At 44.0% G+C, this 17,302-nt stretch overlaps 1 protein-coding gene across 1 annotated transcript in view; it reads left to right on the top strand.

Annotated features, from left to right (window-relative positions):
* Positions 1–17,302, top strand: part of LOC144730876 (adhesion G protein-coupled receptor B3-like) — a 196,335-nt gene that overhangs the window by 158,036 nt on the left and 20,997 nt on the right. The window contains exons 22-28 of the mRNA XM_078611678.1: positions 1,374–1,440; positions 1,947–2,032; positions 7,344–7,515; positions 11,257–11,346; positions 11,995–12,034; positions 13,732–14,711; positions 16,333–16,368. Of these exons, the coding sequence (XP_078467804.1) occupies positions 1,374–1,440; positions 1,947–2,032; positions 7,344–7,515; positions 11,257–11,346; positions 11,995–12,034; positions 13,732–14,711; positions 16,333–16,368 (1,471 nt within the window). The remainder of the gene's footprint in view (positions 1–1,373; positions 1,441–1,946; positions 2,033–7,343; positions 7,516–11,256; positions 11,347–11,994; positions 12,035–13,731; positions 14,712–16,332; positions 16,369–17,302) is intronic.

Raw genomic sequence — 17,302 nt, 5'->3', positions numbered from 1 at the left:
TATTTTTTTGTGAACTTTTCCAGTTTTTACAGTATGTAGAGATAAACAAATTATTTATCCCTTTTAAAGTAACTCTTTAAGAGTTATTTTACCACGATAAAAACTTGACTTTACAAGTCTTTGCATGCATTGTTTCTGTAAAATGTCTAGAGTGCCTGCAGAAACCGCCTAAGATACCCCCGTGCACAGTGAGTGTAGTATAATTTAAATATTTCAGGTATATTTTGTTTAAACAGGTAAGACCTCAAGCGACCAGGATAGTCTCATTTGCAAGAGTGACCTGGGGCATTATTCTTCCAGTTGGCAGAGATGATCACTATGTTGATTCTGAAGAGAGCACAGTAATTTGTGGTGTATTTTCGAATTTGACAATTTTTGACCCTGGAACCAGCATACAATGGACTCCTGTTGCGAATTACGTCAAAGGATCTTTCACTTCCACTGTGTAGCAGAGGGCACTCAGTATTACGATTATTACACCCAGTATTAATCAGGGTGGCCACTATATTCGAACCGTTTCTTTTAGCAACAAAATCTACTTTTATGAGTGTGAAATTTTAAATTTTTGCCCAACTCTGAAAAACATACATACTTATACGTGTGACCCGATGCATGTCTTTTGTGCGTAAGAATGTTTTGAGGAATCGATATATTGTAACACCCCTAGCGTCTAAGTCGATAACTAAAACAACGACATCAACAACTGTAGAGCATGATTTGTGAATATAGATCAGACTCAGACTTTAATTATTTCAGCTCGGTGAGGCCCATTGAACCAAGCAGCTCTTTGTACAAGGACAGCAAGATTGATTAATGCTGTCGGAGCACCCATATTCCAAATGCTAAAAATTACCAACCACTAATTTTTTGTTTAATATGTAGGCTTTCGTGACTAATATCCATAATAGAGGTTTTTTTGGGTTAGATCACGTAAATATAAATGTGTCGTTAAACCTGCCACCACCCGATACAGCCATTTAGTAAGGCGCTTGCCTGATAATGCAATTTGTAATTATCGCCGAAGCTTCGTACTCGAATTGTGGGTTTACTCTCCAACACACCGGTGTGCTGAACTAGTAACAAATTGGCACGTTACTAATTGGATGCGTCAGATGGTGGCGGGTTTTACAGCACATTTATATTCACGCGATCTAACCCAAAAAAACCTCTATTATGCACACATTTTTACGAAAAGTTAATAAGTTTGACATTTGTATCATCAGCCGCTTGCAACCAAAGGTGTTGTCTAGAAAATTGCTTGAACTTGCTTTCACAGTAATATAGAACGTAAATTAATGGAATGTATCGCTGCATTGTTAACCACTGAAGATGTGTTGTTAACGGTTTTGTTTGTGTGTCTTGTGTCCCACTAGTTGTTGGCTGTCTCTTGAGGGAGGCCTGCTTTATTCATTTGTTGGACCAGCTGCTGCTGTTGTCTTGGTAAAAACACAATATCCAAATGCTTTCACGTTGACTTAGATTCAATGCAACGGAACAAGATAACAGCGCCACACATTGAACTACCTCCGTGGGCTATATATATATATAAATATATAATTCCCGATCTTTTGGGGGGGGGTTTAATTTTTTATATTTACATAATGGTATAAATGTCACCAAAATATGAACGACTGTCATGCTGAGTGTATTCTTTGACAGTGCTGACCTTATGTTTTTAAAGTATGCGTCATATTATTTTAGAGACGTCATCACGATTGCACCGTTGAAATCACACGGATGACATGTCGTTTACAACAAGTCCCAGTTCCTTAAAGTGGCTGCATTGCTTTATGTACACAATCCTTCCCCTTGATTGATTTTAGGGGCTATCAGACCTGTAACGGGGGGCTTCCGTTTGGATGAGCTTGCATGGATTTGTAAACGCAGCAAGTGAGGGCGATCTGGATTCCTGTTGTGTGTGTGTGTGCTTTTTTTGCTTCGTACAGGTCAACATGGTTTTGGGAATTCTGGTCTTTAACAAGCTCGTGTCCAAAGAAGGCATTCCTGATAAAGAGCTGAAACACAGGGCAGGGTGAGTACCCATCAACATTTGCACAGTTTAACACATAAGTAGGCTTTTGCGACCAAGGTTTTTTTTTTTGTGGTTAGATCATGTAAACATACGACTCTGGCTGTCGCCTCATGATGCTACTTGTAATTACCGGCAAAACGTCGTACTCGAATTGCCAGTGTTGTAAGTCTACTCTCCAACACACCGGTGTGCTGAACTAGTAATAAATTTGCACGTAGTTTTTTTACGTGACAAACCTTACTAATTAGCTGTGTCGGGTGGTGGCGCGTTTAATGACACACATATTTTCGCGATCTAACCTAAAACAAACTATTGTGGCTAGCATTTGCAAAACGGTGTTTATGCTTAACACTGAACTTCAAACATCCCACTCCAGTTGCTGCAACAAGCTGGGGTGACATTCAGTGCCGCTAGCGTGTCGCTTGCAAGCCACCGTGCTCTCACTGGGTCACGTGAGACACATTTTGGTTGAAATACTGATGGTGCGGTCTGTTCTGCTAAAACGCTGCGTGTTTTCACAACGCGAATTGGATATGATGCGATGAACGTGTTAGGGAACATATTTTTAGGTTTTTTCGGTAAAGTCACGTAGGTAAAAAATTAAAATTAATAAAAGTAAAATAAAATAAAAATAAAATAAAATCACGACGTTTCGGAGGCAACACAAGCTTCCGTCTTCAGGTGGAACCGTCACAGCACGCTTGCTGTATCAAGTACTTGACGGTTCCACCTGAAGACGGAAGCTTGTGTTGCCTCCGAAACGTCGTGATTGTCTATTTATTTATTTATTTTACTTTTATTAATCTTTCTTTTTTACCAATGTGACTTTACCGAAAAAACCTAAGAATATGTGTTAGGGAACATTTTTTTTCATAACGCGGATGCGAATTGGATATGACGCGATTGAGCAAATTGAACTACGTCGCTCGAGTAGGAATAAGCGGTGGTACGGCTGCATCGGTGTAGCATCGCACAAGGAGGGATGCTGTTGGATGCTTCCAGATGCTACCCACACGCCTCAGTCTTCGTTCAGCCTGCGTACGCATCTCACGTATTATTGCGGACTGTGGTTTACCCCTATATTATATATTATTCATTATAACGCGATTTTTCCATAACGCGGTATTCTTCAGGAATAAAACTACCACGTTATATGAGAACAGACCGTAGCTTCATTCCATGAATGAATGAGCCTTTTGCAGAAAGACATTACACCTGCGTGATTTGTCAAATCAAGACACACATGTCTCCCAACTCAAATGAGCAATTGGAGGATGTAGCTCCTCTTCATTGAATAACCTGAGCTAGTGGGGGAAATTCCACGTTCCTCTATGGCATGGGCTAGTTTCTCTACAGAACAACCAATGTTGATATTATCATCCCTCGGAGAGAAGAAGAGGCAGTTGACCTTTGATCAGGATTTAAACTTGTAAACCTCTAATTATGAGAATGTCAGAGGCGAGGACTGCCGTAGTGAGAGTAAGGAGAGATTGTAGTACCCTGGTTTACTATAAACCCCACGGGAGGCTGGCTACTGATGGCGGGGGTAGAATTGGGGTTGAGCTCTCAATAGCTATTAAATACCCCACGAGGCCAGTATCCCTGATAGCCTCTTACACGAGTTGGATAGAGATGAACACGGTGAGACGACATCAAGGAAACACCACGAGAGTGTTGTGCTGAGAGGAAGTGCTGGCCCTAGGTTGACCCATTGACCTCTGACCCCAGAGCTGACACTGAAGAATAGAAGGACGATTGATCAGAGCACCACATCGCTGGATGCGATGTTGTCAGAGCAGCAATATCCACGCGGGACGGCGCACAACTGCGATGCAGCATTGCGGAGGCAAGCGACCGCTTCCACAACGTGTTATTTGGGTCTTTCGGTAAAGTCGCGTAGATAGGTTCAAAGAAAATAACGAAAAAAATAACAAAAAACTACGGCGTTTCAATCACAACACAAGCGATCATCATCAGGAGGGAAAAAAACGTCGTCATTTTTAGTTATTTTCTTTGAACCTATCTACGTGACTTTACCGAAAGACACAAATAATATGAATTCCTGCAGTCACGAAAGCTTTAAGTCAAGACTTCCACACCAGCTGGGCTGCGTTGTGGTCGTGGTGGGGGGGGACAGCAGTGCAGTGAAGACCAAATGCAGAAGCTCCCTGGCTTCGATCTTTGGCAAAGCCTCTTGGGGGCCACAACCCTAAAACCGCATCCACTGCACAAACCCTGGCAGCACGTAAAGGTGACTTGATGCGCATAATGGAAAATAAAATAAAATAAAAACTCTCCGGCAGCATGCAGCAGCTGTGGTCGCCCACAACAGAAGCATGGAGCATTGGACGACTCAATGCCCTTTTCATGAATAAGGAGGCATACGGTGCGAAAGAAGCTCAACATACACACATCATAACGGCGATGCACCATTCCGCTCCTCCTGATGCAATTATTCGGCTCATCCACCTCAATGCAAAGTTGCAGCTGTTGCTCTACATCAACATCATCCATATGCAGAATATGGCTGAAGTGCAGAAAATAAATGAGTGCATAGCCAATGTATGCAGATCTTTGAGTGTCATCGACTGGTATTTCAGGGATTTCGCTGTGTCGTCTGGCTTCCTCCCACATCAAGAACACTTTTCGGGAAAACATTTTTTAACCCACCTAATTAAAGGGCTTCTTCAAAAAGTTTTGAGATGAGGCTTCTCTGGATTTGTAAATAGACTAAAGAATAATATAAATAATTTACAAGCACAGAGGTTATAATGCAAAAGGGAGCTGCAGTGAAATGAGGCCATCTGGTGTAGTCTTGGAGCGACGAATAGCCCAGGTTTTGTGCACAGATACACATTTCAGATACCTGGTACTAAGTGGTGCTTGGGGAGAAAATTGCCACAGAAATTCCCTTCACCTGGTTTTATTAGACTGGGGAGAAAACCAGGACAGCACACTGTTGTATGTTCTGAATTCCCCTGGCAGAATATTGTATATCACAATGACATTCCAACTTGAAAGGGGAAAAAAGTATCCGTGTCAAAGTAATCAGGAGTACTGCATAACATCAACGTTGCACTTGGGTGAGAATGCACGCTTTGCATGCGCTATGTGTGCAAAGTGCTTTTTGAATTTATTTCTTGAACAAATGTTCGTGATTTACATTGTCGTTACTGTGATTTTTGGCCATGCCAGACACTATTTCCTATAAATTAGAACAGTGTAGACTATAAGGGAATAAGTAGGCGGATGTTGTTTAAAGATATAAACATTGTCTTTGTGAATAACCCATTTTATGGGAGCTGATAGGCCACCTATCACTACCCTCAGGATATATTGTCTCCATCTGGCCATTCGTACATCTGAGGACACTTCACCTGTTTTAATGAAAACTACAAACCCCTGATTCAGCCTCTATGAAATATCTGACACAGCTTATCAATACCAATATCCTTCTCCGTGTAAGGGTCATGTAAGGACGCCTCAAATAAATTAATTAAAAGAGGCTGCGCTAGCTCAGCTGTTCGATGAGGAAGCAAGGGATTTGATGAAGGGTTCGAATGTGGAAAAAAGCGGGCTTGGAGGGCGGTTGGAGGCGAGAGAGAGAAAGGGGCAGGATTGGAAGACAATTGGGGAAGGCATGGTTTAGAAGGAACATTCCTTCTAAACCATGGAAAGCATGAGTCTGACGATCCCTTAGTAAGAAGATTATTACCTGCCATGTTTGGCCAATTACTTATTGAGCGTTTTGTACAAGGGAGGAAATGGGAGTGTACAGTCTATAGAAACACAACAATGTTCTCGTACTAGCAATGCCTCCTCCTACTGACTACTCAACCGTCCATTTGAGTGTTTCGTGTTTGTTTGGTGTGTTCATGATCCAACAACCTCACATCCGAAGCGTTGGGTTAGACATGTACTTCATTGTTAATGGGATTCCTTAAACTATTGCTCTGCTGGGTAGCCCTGTGGCCAAGTGAACTTGACTCACAAAAAGTATCGAGATCTCATCCCTTGGTCAGGAGTTGTCAGCCCATTGTGGTTGCTGAAATTACCACTACTTTTTTGGGAAGTCGACAGCAGTGGTGGTCACCGCCTCCGCTACATACGCAATGTATTTACATATGTTGAACTTCTTTCACACCATACGTAGCCAACGGTGCTAATCACAAGTCTCACCGTGCTAATCGCAAGTCACAGTAGCAAGAGGTGAATCAATAGGTCTTGATCAGAATTGGTTTTACCCTTTCTGGCAATAAAACAGGTGTTAAGATGTTAATACACCAAACAGAAACCTTTTGTAAGGAATCGTGTCTGCATTTACCACGCATACCTGTGATGAACATGCAAACAAAAACATGCTCTGGTGGTGTATGATGCATTGTCTTTGAAAATTATTGGTCCAAACCAGAGACAGCTTTCTTTAGAGCCTAGTCTCAAACAGTGTTAGACCAGAGCACGCCAAAAGACGAACGTCACAAAGACAATGCATCTATTACCAGAGCATGTTTTTTGTTTGCATGTTCACCACAAGTACTTGTGGTGAACATGCAGACGTGATTCCTTGCAAAAGATTTCTGTTTGGTGTTTTAACATCTAACACCTCTTTTATTGCCAGAAAGGGTAACACCTATTCTTAGATTTTGATACTGCCAAGAAAGGTCCCATGAGGCATTGCTCAAATACCGGGGAAGTGCGCCCAACAGGGCACGTTTGGACGAGGTAAAGTGAGAGAGTGTAGAATCGCACTCCTCTCATCATACGTTCACTGCGGTGACTGGACGGTCGCAGACGGGAGATGGTGCCAGAGGCAGTGCCGTAGCTAACATGTACCGTTTCCCCGTACCTCCGATAAAAGCACGGTTGGCTACGTACTGCGCAAAAGAAGTTCAACATACATGCATAATGGCAATGCGATCGGGGGGAGTTAAAGCGTGGCGTTCCCACGGGGGCTTGCGGTGCTGCCGTGCTGGTGGCGAGACACCGTGGGGTTTTCTTTTGCCGAGCCATGCTGTGTGCTGTGCATGTGTGCTCAGTAGTGTAGTAGCGGTTAGCGCGCTGCGTGGCCAACACCAGTGTCGATTATCTGAACCGGTTCTGGGCCTTCCCCTAGGTCGACTCAGACACAAATGAGTACCTGGTGCAATGTGTAAACATCGCCACTGGGGAGGCAAAGGGGGCCGGGCATGGTGCAAGCCACCCACCCTCGTTTGCCGTGCCGGCCTTCATAAGTGTTACTCGCTAATAATACTTGCCTCGACAGTTTGCTAAGGCTATACGGGGGATCTTTGTCTTTGTGCCCACTCGCCAGGTCGTCGCTGTGGAGCTCGTGCGTGGTGTTGCCTCTCCTCGCCCTCACGTGGATGTCGGCCGTTTTGGCCATCACTGACCCCCGCTCAAGCCTCTTTCAGATCCTCTTCTCAGTCTTCGACTCCCTGCAGGGCTGCGTCATCTTCAGTGTTCACTGCATCCTCAAGAAAGAGGTGCGTGGCACCCAAATGTGATTTTTTTATTCACTCGCAGATGTTTTTTTTTACGTTCATGGTATCGTTCTTGAAATCCAACGGAGTTGCATTGGTGGGACTAGCAACATACAAATCTGGCTTTTTTTTTAATATAAGAGAGCCTTTTACCGACTCTTAACATGTTTTAAGGATGGTCCTATCTTGAAATGCTTGAGCACGTGCTTGAATTATTGTTTTTTGATTGAGTGCCCAGAGAAAACTCATAATACGAGGGATGAATGCACCTACTGCTCACAGATCGGTCATTATACGACTTGCTGCAATGCCTTCTGCAGGTGGATCATTGCCCTAAAGATGAATGTCTCACTCAGTTGACGGCTCCATCTCCATGTGATTCACCCACGCAACCTCTCCCAGTGGGTTGGATTTACAGGCATATACGCCACCATCATCCGGCCAAATATCAAGAGCTATAATCTCATAATTCACTCGACAAACAGGGCCCTGCTGCTGTAGAAAATTAGCTGCGAGTCATACCATTGTAAAATAAAAATGAAAAATGATTAGCCGTTGCTCATGGACATGAGTCACCACTAACATATTTACTGATTTGCCGGGTTACAAGAATCAGAAGGTGCAGAGCGAGTTGGAAATTCAAATATCATTTGGCTTAGAATTAATTGCATCCGCTCAAAACGAGGTGATCTAAATTGAAGTTTATTGATGTATACATAATATATACCAATTCTCATTGGAGAATGCCTCTACAACTCCAACAACAAAACAATTGTGTTTGAAAAATGTGTCGAGTATTATGCAGCATGCAAATCAGATTTTTAAAATGTGTTTTTTTTGCATGCATGTTTTACGGTTAACTCCTGAAACAGTGTTTTCGCAAGTTTCTCCAAATCAGTGATTGTACAATTCTTAATCAGTTGATCGTCATTTTGCCGTCTTTTCAGGGCCCAACTCACGCATGGTAGAGAGCTCCTCTTTCTCCAGTATTTGTTAACAAAAAGTAAAAAAATATATCTATCAAAAACACGTGCCCCCCAGTTGTGTCCAACACCAACAAAGAAGCAAATTACCTTCGGTGATGTGTTTCGACCATTTCCTACAGCGTGTGAATCCGGGCCCCAAATGTCAACGTCCAACGTGAAGCATTCTGCAGAGTCAATACGGGACAACGAATTGGGTTATGGTGACCCCGATGGTGTGATGGTGTTGACTCATGACCACCTATTGTTTTACATCAACACTGTCCAAAAATCAATAATGCTTGGACAGGTGTGGGGATGAGTTCACGTGCCACGTCCCATCATCTCATGTCACAGTGATCAACAGCAGTGTGTTCGTGCCCTTTGTCCCCAAAGAGGGCTTTTCGTTTTTGCATCACTTAGGAATCAGTGGTATAGATGAGTCCGCATTCTGTACGCTCTGTTTAGTAGGTTGATGCCCGTTCAGGACAGTGGAAACGCGGAGCGTATTTTTATTGTGACGGTTCTACGTGAGCACGTGTCCTCTCTGGAGTAGAAAAGAGCATAGCTGCAATAAGGAAATTGGCAGATTCCCTTTTTTTAAATACATGCCTGTTTAATGCATGTGCTGACCTTTATCTGAATAGAAAATCTCACGTGTAGAATAATATAGGGGTTTTATTTTATTTTTTTGCCATATATCTGTAAACCTGTTATCTTTTAAAAGTATCACTGAAACATTTATCTTATGCTTTGTTTACATTCAAACGGGCTTCATTTTGACATCATAGATGGAGCCTGCAGAGACTACCAAACTGGATGTGCTACGTGCGGGGAATTGACCCGTTAACATAGAACCTTAATTTCATCACCGCATTGAAGAATGCACCCGCAGCAGTCGTTTTGCAATAAATGAATGCAAGTTCGCAGATAGCCTCGCCGTTGACTTATTTATATGATTTTGCCGCACGTCCAGCTGAAGCGATTGCAACTTCCGCACGAGAAGAAAGTTAATCAAAGGAAATTGCGGTGGACGCGATGAAAGAATCTCACATACACCCACACAGCTATGAGCAGGCTTACATATGCGTAGTCACACACCCAGCCAGCCAGTTGGAGATTTAAAATCGTGATTCATGGCTTAAAATGAATGCAGCAAAGGTCATCACCACCATAGCCCCACAGTAAAAAAAAATGAGTCTTTCTCCCTATTACCCCATAGGAATACTGTCTAGCCTTAGAATTTGAAACTTGTGAAGACAAATAGGAGGAAAAGCCAAAAGCTTTGGGTTGCCGAGTGTCCGTGTGTGTGTGTGCAACGAAGCCTCGTGAATGCGTGATTCGACGTTCCCTTAAAGGCCCCTGGCGCACCGTAACGTTACAAAATTGTCCGTCACATTGCGTTGGATAAAAGTAAGCGCGTTAACAACCTGAAGGCTAACGGAGCCGTGAATATTTCCAATCATGAAAAATGGTCCCCGCTGAAATAATGCAGTAACTCGGGATTTTTTTTAACACGCAATCCTGAGTGCACGCAAAGTTTTCACCCGCGAAACATAATTGAGGCGCGTGTTAAAAAAAAAAATGAACCTGCAAGCGATGCACATAGACCAGCTCTGTGTACCAGGCTTAACAATTTATTGTCATGAACCTGACGGCGAGGTCCGCATACAAATACAGTGGCAGCGTCGTGCACCGTCTTTGAGCTACCCCGTGCTCGGCAGTGTAACAGCATCCAACCCAATGCTTTTGACGGCCCAGAGTGGACAAATGTTTTATCTTCCTCGAGAAACGTGTCAACCGTGCTCCAAAAAGTACCGTGATGTCTGCACAATGTGATTCTTGGCCATTTATATCAGCCTCTGAAATACTCTCATTATGACGTGGCGTAATCACCCGACTTACGACACTGCTTGGAACCCCATGGCTTAGACTGTCAACTATTATCCCATAGTCTGTGCCAGTCCGCTACTGCCTGGTCCTCACCTGCTTTCTTGGAGGTTTCACGAGAGTCGAGGCCCTGGTCCTGACCTGCTGCTCGGATGATTGGCTTTTTGTGGAGTTGGGCTTGGGACTCGAGTCTGGCAGAGAGGATGGATGTTGATGTCACAGGACCGCTGCTTGAGTACCCGTGTCGCGGCTGGCAAGAGGGGGCAATGTCACGTCAGAAGACAAATTGGCCGTCCCTGAAGCATTCCATTATGGCCGGTCGTGCATGGATGTCGGGTGAATCGGGGAGCTCCCCACGTGACGTTCCTTTGGCCTTTGCCTGTGACAAATCGCCTAAGGACGCGATGGCAGAAAATTTGTTGAGGCACAAATCACGGACAAATAAAATAAAAACTCTTCGGTGCCCCACGTGCACTGTGGGTACGAAACAACGACAACTATCGGGAAGCGATCTCGCCGTTGTTCTGTGGCGAAGCAGAAAGCTAATTCTGTCCCTCCTCTGCCTCGGGATACGTGGAGCCCAGGCAGTCGGTGAGCAGCCACTCTGGGACGTGATGTAGTGTCGGGCTCAGGGCTAGACCTCGGTGCCCCGCAAAAAACCTTTTGGGAAATAGCTGACACTGCACGTGAGGAATGGACGACCAGATTATGGGAAAAAACGGTTGTGCATGTAAATCGCCAAGGGTCCGGGCAGTTATCCGTACCCGCCATTGTGCTAATGTCGCGCGTATTATAAAATTATAAAAAAAGGGAGAATGGCCAACTATTGCATTTATTTAGCCATCCCGATACTTTGTGGAGCACATATATTACATATTGGCTGTTTTTACAGGTGCAAAGCGCCATCAAATTTCGGATTACAGGACGACTGGAGCCCAGTGAGCCCTGCAGCTATTTCCAAAATGGCCATGCGCAAATAATGGTGAGACCCAGTATTCTATCATCACGGCAAAGCAAACAAAACAAAAATATGGCCAAAAAATATTTACGTATCATTCCATTTTCCCAAACCACAGAAATAATTATAATCTTAACAATGTTAAAGCTTTCTTAAAATGCAATTTATGGTTTTGTGTCTTGCAGCGTAGCAAAATTGATGTTCTGCACAAATTGATATATGCTCGCAATTGTAAAACAAAGGAGGTTAAAATTGCCCCTACAGTTCAATATGACACCCGTGATGTGCTGGGTGTTTTAAATTTAATATGATGCTTAAAATAAATTCAATAGGTGGCTGGTCCACAGGAAGAATTAGTGTTTGTTTTCTGTTTGCGTTCACCACATGGATCGCTCTAACGATGTACATAATTTACACACACATTTACATAAGCGCGCATGCAGAAATATTACACGATTTACATGCTGTGTGTATTGTACATTTTCACGTAGGCCGTCTCATTTACTCCCAGGTTATTCCACATCCACAACTGTTTACGGCCATTTAACTTAATTTCATTTTTGCAATGCGATCACACGCGCGCGCGTTCGCAATTGTTGAGGGTAATCGAGCGCTCTTCTGAGTTCTACGTCGACGTTTGGTTTGATTTTGACCGTTGCAAATTTGTTACAGACAGACTTTGAAAAGGACGTTGATCTCGCCTGCCGCTCAGGTACCGTGACAACTCTTTGCCTCTTTGCTGCATCGTCCCGCGTAGAATGATAAATGAAAACTATATCCGTAATTAAATCATTGCAAAACAAATATGGCCTCGGGCGATTTAAAGCAAAGTAATTGTGTTTAACTCTTTCAGTGTTTTCAATACCTTGCAGCCAATATACGTATGTGTGAAATAATTGCAGTTTAAATAATTTGTTCATTTTAAGTAATGGCTTTCATTTGTATGCATATATCGACTATTTATGTCTAGCGTGGGGATTCTGTTTTAAAATAGCTGCGTGAAAATTATATTTTTCATTTTCAAAATGTCATGTTTTCACAAATGACGTTTTTTTTATGAATCACATGTTGTACCTCAGTTGCCAGAGAAGCCACCCTAATGCGATCAAGTGGCTTGTGTCTTAGCATTGCATAGAATATCCTAGAGGCTACATGCCAGTGGTGTAACAATGTCCCGAATCATCGACTAGTGTTCATTCTTAACTTCACGATAAATACATCGAATTGCAAGCGTAAGAATTTATGTTTTAGGTGTGTGTGTATATGTTGGATGAGGGGTCAGTGCAGTGGTTAGCGCGCTGCACTACAAACCCAACAACCAGAATTCGATTCCCGCTCACGGCCAACACCTGTGACGATTATCTGAACTGATATTGGGCCTCCTCTAGGTTGACTTAGCCTCAAATTAGTATCTGGTGCGGCGTGTAAATATGGCTACTGGCCACCCAACCCCTCGTGTGCCATGCTGGCCTTCATAGGTGCTCGCTAAGAGGACTTGTTCCAACAATCTGTCGAGGCTATACAGGGGATCTGTCATACATTGTATGAAATCGGGTGACGTCACCCCCCGTAGCCACCGGAAGTACCCCCACCCACCGCAGTGTTAAAAAAGAGAATCGATTCTTGATTAGAATTATAACCCCGAATCGTCAAACTTCCTTGAATCGCTGAATTCTGTAATTATAACCCGATTATATAGAAATACAGACGATATGCATACGGTGCTGTGGGAAATCAAACTGAATATTTTAAGTTCACGTAATAAGTTCACTGCAATAATATAACCATCGGTGTATTTTCGTGCTAAGCTTTGTGACTGGAATACAAATGTGGTTTTTCAAAGATCGCTATCATTAGCCTGGTTCTATTCGTTCCAATTCTATATCTTTCAAAACAAATCGCTCACTATTCTGCATACTAGTGTGTGTGCGTGCTTATTTTTTTACGTAATTTTATTGCTATAAATTCCACCACATCTAAATAATAATTGAAAAATATCGGTGTGTTTTGACCACAACTTTAAATCAAACCTACAGATGCCGCAGATCTTGCAGACTGTGAATAGCTCCCGGTTAGATTATAGGTGAGTGCCATGGTTATAGTCAAGGAGTATAAAAATAGAACGTAATGGCACATTCAGCAGAAGTGCCATTGTTATAGCGAGTGGCTCAATAACAGGACATTTCAGTTCAATGTGTGGCAGAGCAAGAGCAAATTGAGTTGTGCTATTGCCACATTACAGACCCAGAATGGGTGCGCTGATCGTGCGCAAAAACGTTCTGGTGCTGTGAGAGCACACAAAAAATAACAAAATAAAAAAATAAAATTACCCGTGTATAATGCATATTGTTTGGGGAATTATAACCGTGAATGTTTCCAACAGCATTTATTCCATTGCGTTTATTCCAGTGTTACATCAGAAAGACATAAAACCCTCTCGGTCCTCCACAGTCGCGAGCACCCTATCGCGCACCTCCGCACCGGACAACGACGCCAACAATGAGCAAACGGAGATGCAGCCCTGCCTGGGCCAGACGCGTCTGCCAGGCAGCTCCGCAAACGAAATCCCCATGCACCCGGTCACGCAGATCCACATGAGCACCATGTCCACGCTGCCTCGATTCCAGGAGTCCTCCTCAGTCGTGCGATTCCAGGACTCGGCAGCGACACTGCCGCGCTTCCAAGACTCCGCCGGTCAGATGCTTCACGTGCACGAGCACGTGAACGCACGCGGCGTTCCGGACCACGGCCCCCACGGCCAGCGCTTCCAAGAGAGCAGCGCCACCATGCCAAGGTTTCAGACGTCGGGGGCGGCGATGTCCTCCTCGAGATACCAGGATGGCGGTGCTCGTGTCGTGGGATTTCAGGATCCCATCTCGCAGATCTCGGGGCAGCAGGTGGTCGGCGGTTACGGAGGGTTCGGCGAACGCGTGAGGCTCGGGCAAGAAAGCGGTGGCGGCGGTGGAAATGGGCACCGGGCCAATTTTGGCCTCCCGTTTGGAGGCGGTGGTGGCGGTGGCGGCGGCGGCGGCGACAGATTCAGCCGCACGGACAGTGATCTGCTGCGTGCGCAAGAGCGGGCTCTCGAGAAGGACTACATCGTCCTGCAGAGTAGCCTCAAGGAGGGCAAGGGTGGCACGTTGGACGGGCGACAGTCGGATGGTGGGGGCGGCTTGGGGTACGGTGCGCGGGGAGGGGGCGGCGGTGGTGGTGGTGCGTCTACGGGGCCGCGGATGGGGCTGCAGTCCCGGAGAACGATGATCAAGCCCGGCCAGCGGGGAAACAACGCGTCCAACACCTTAACGAGTCTGCCGGAGTTTGACAAGGGGGTGATACGGCAGCTGCTCAACAGCGAGTCGGGATCCACCACTTCGGTCAACTCGCTCGATGTAGGTCTTAGACCCAACCCCGATCAAGCGCTGCCCAATTGCAATGAATGGGTCTCGTTTTCAGATGACCCACAGATGGTTTATCAAATGGAGGCACAAGCGGCTTCAACGTGTGACCAAATGACACTGAACGTACCAAGTCTTGTCAGATCTCGGAAGCTAAGCATGGGTGTAATTGCTAAGTCGTTGGATGGGAGGCTGCCTGGAATATATTGGGTGTTGTAGGTTTGGGCTGTAAATTGGCCGAGAGATGTTACTTCCCTCATAAGCGTGGGCTTTTTCTGGTTTCCTTGCATTGACCAAACATGCAAATGCTGCAGAATCTTCTAAAAATGTACTCGAAACACGATAACGCTTTCCTAGTTAATTAAATGACGAAAATTTGAATTATATTTCGTGGGCCAGATGAGGATCGCATTTTTCCATATACTAAATATTTCCTTTTAAAGCATTGCATGTTCCGCTTGTTAGGGTGATCGGCTTGGAAAAAATAGACAAGCAAAGGCTATGTATGAGTTGGGTATTCTGCCTTTATGTGCATAGGAATTTCCAGCTACTCTAGTTTCCTCCAATATTAAGCCAATCACTCATTTATGGAATTGGCCAAACATCCAGAGAAAATGTTAAGACTAAATGAGGCCTTCCTGGAGAAATTATTATTATGATTATGGTTATCATAATCAACCGAAAAAAGTCAAATGAACATAATGATGGATTCATACCTTTCTTGCTGCCTGATAAAGTGGTAACCTCCGATTGGCTTAACTTGAAATCAATTGCTAGCCATCTTAGTCTAACGCGAACTTCTCTGTCTGTACAGCAACCTGAACAATAAATATTACCGGCAGACTTTTATATGTATCTGACAGTACTGTGTGGGCAGGGTTGATCATACTTTCCTCCCATTGATGTCCAATGATAGTCTTAGTGTAATATATAATGGCTATATGGCTGTAGATATTGGAACAGCAGTTGTCTCAATGATAGACTGGCTCATGCCATGGCAATGTGGAATTTCCACCCGTTGCTCGTTTGAGCAGAGAAAAGTGTAGGGCTCGTCTCCAATAATCCTTCTGCAGTACATCAATGTGCAGACACTTTATCAATCCACTGCTGGATGAGGGCTTCCCCCCCCCACACCTATGGAGGTTATTTGACCATACTTCACCACGCTTGGTCATTGAGGATTCATGAAGGCGGGGAGCATAGACGTTGCATAATAGTACAGTACAGCATTGGATATTTATGCATTGCCCTCTGCTGAAAACAGCCCCGCAGTCACAGCCTACAGCACTAGTTGTGCACGGTGGTGGTTGCCCATCCAAGCACTCTCCATGCTCATACCTGCTTAGCTTGTGAGGTCTGATGAGACAGGGTGCATTCCGGGTGATTTGTTCGTAGGCGTGCCAAACATACTTTATATTTAATATGATATCCTTTGACAAGTGCAGGTCTTACGCTTTAATGAACGCTGACTGCAAATATAATTGGAATTCATTAATGTACCACCTGAAAATGATTATAACAAAAAAAGCATACTTTTGATAGTAATTGTTATATTTGTCTTAACTTATTTATCGCATTAGAGAAAATGACTTGCTATTTTGCCATTTTATTTCAGAGACGAAAAGCAAAATATTCTGAGCTAGATTTCCAGGTAAGCGCAATTGTAGTTTTTTTCACAAAATGTTTTACACTGCATAGATTGTTAAGTGTATATGTGATCATTGATTAACTGGACATTCTATATGTTGGTGAAACACTTGACCTCTAAACTTTGGTCCCTTTTAATATCTCTACAATCATCTGACTAGGGGGCTCTCCACTCAGACTGCTCGATTTACAATCAGAAAGTTTGCGAGTTGAAACCCTGGTGGGGAATCAACTCAGCCGTGGGACTCAACAGAATGCATGCCAATGTGTGGTCAGTCAACAGTGGCCCATACGAGGAGAGAATGATCCCAGCCGTGAAAATGTAGAATTTCCACTGGTGGGTCATGGCCCCCCCATGCTCATTCTGGCTGTGTGAAGCACTTTGCAATAACAGGACCAACATTCGTGCATATTCGTCATGGACACAAGTGATCATGGCAAAGAACATCCCTGTGTCCAATGTCAACAGTGAATTCCTCACATTGGCCCAGTCTCTTAGATAATCTGTCAAAAGAAATGGATAATTATAAACCTTGACACTCACCCATTTGAGGGTTTAGGCCACCTTCCTTGGATAAGCTTGAGTGATGTGCAAAAGCCTATTCATCTTTTTTTTGTTTTACTTCTTTTGAATTTTCTCCAGTTCTCTTTTAGCAGCAAAACAGAACATAACTTTCCCCCCCCCTCCCCCCATCATTAAAATCCCACAAGCATCACACCAACCACCTCATCACCTTACAGCTCCAGAAAAAAATACATTGCAGAACTTTTCCCAAAGAATCAGTTCACAGACCTCTGCAGCACTTCCCACCACAACATTCACTGCATTTACTCCTGCAGGTTGTTTTTCATCCGATTAACATTCACTTGAGGTATGCGGCTGTATTTTGATCCAGCATTAGCAAAATTATTAAGTTCCTGTATTAATTACAGGCAAC

This window comes from Lampetra planeri, chromosome 2, assembly GCF_965212315.1.
Source record: "Lampetra planeri chromosome 2, kcLamPlan1.2.h2, whole genome shotgun sequence".
NCBI classification, from domain to species: Eukaryota; Metazoa; Chordata; class Hyperoartia; order Petromyzontiformes; family Petromyzontidae; genus Lampetra; species Lampetra planeri.
The sequence above is the reverse complement of the archived record's forward strand: the minus strand, read 5'-3'. Positions and strand labels throughout refer to the sequence as shown.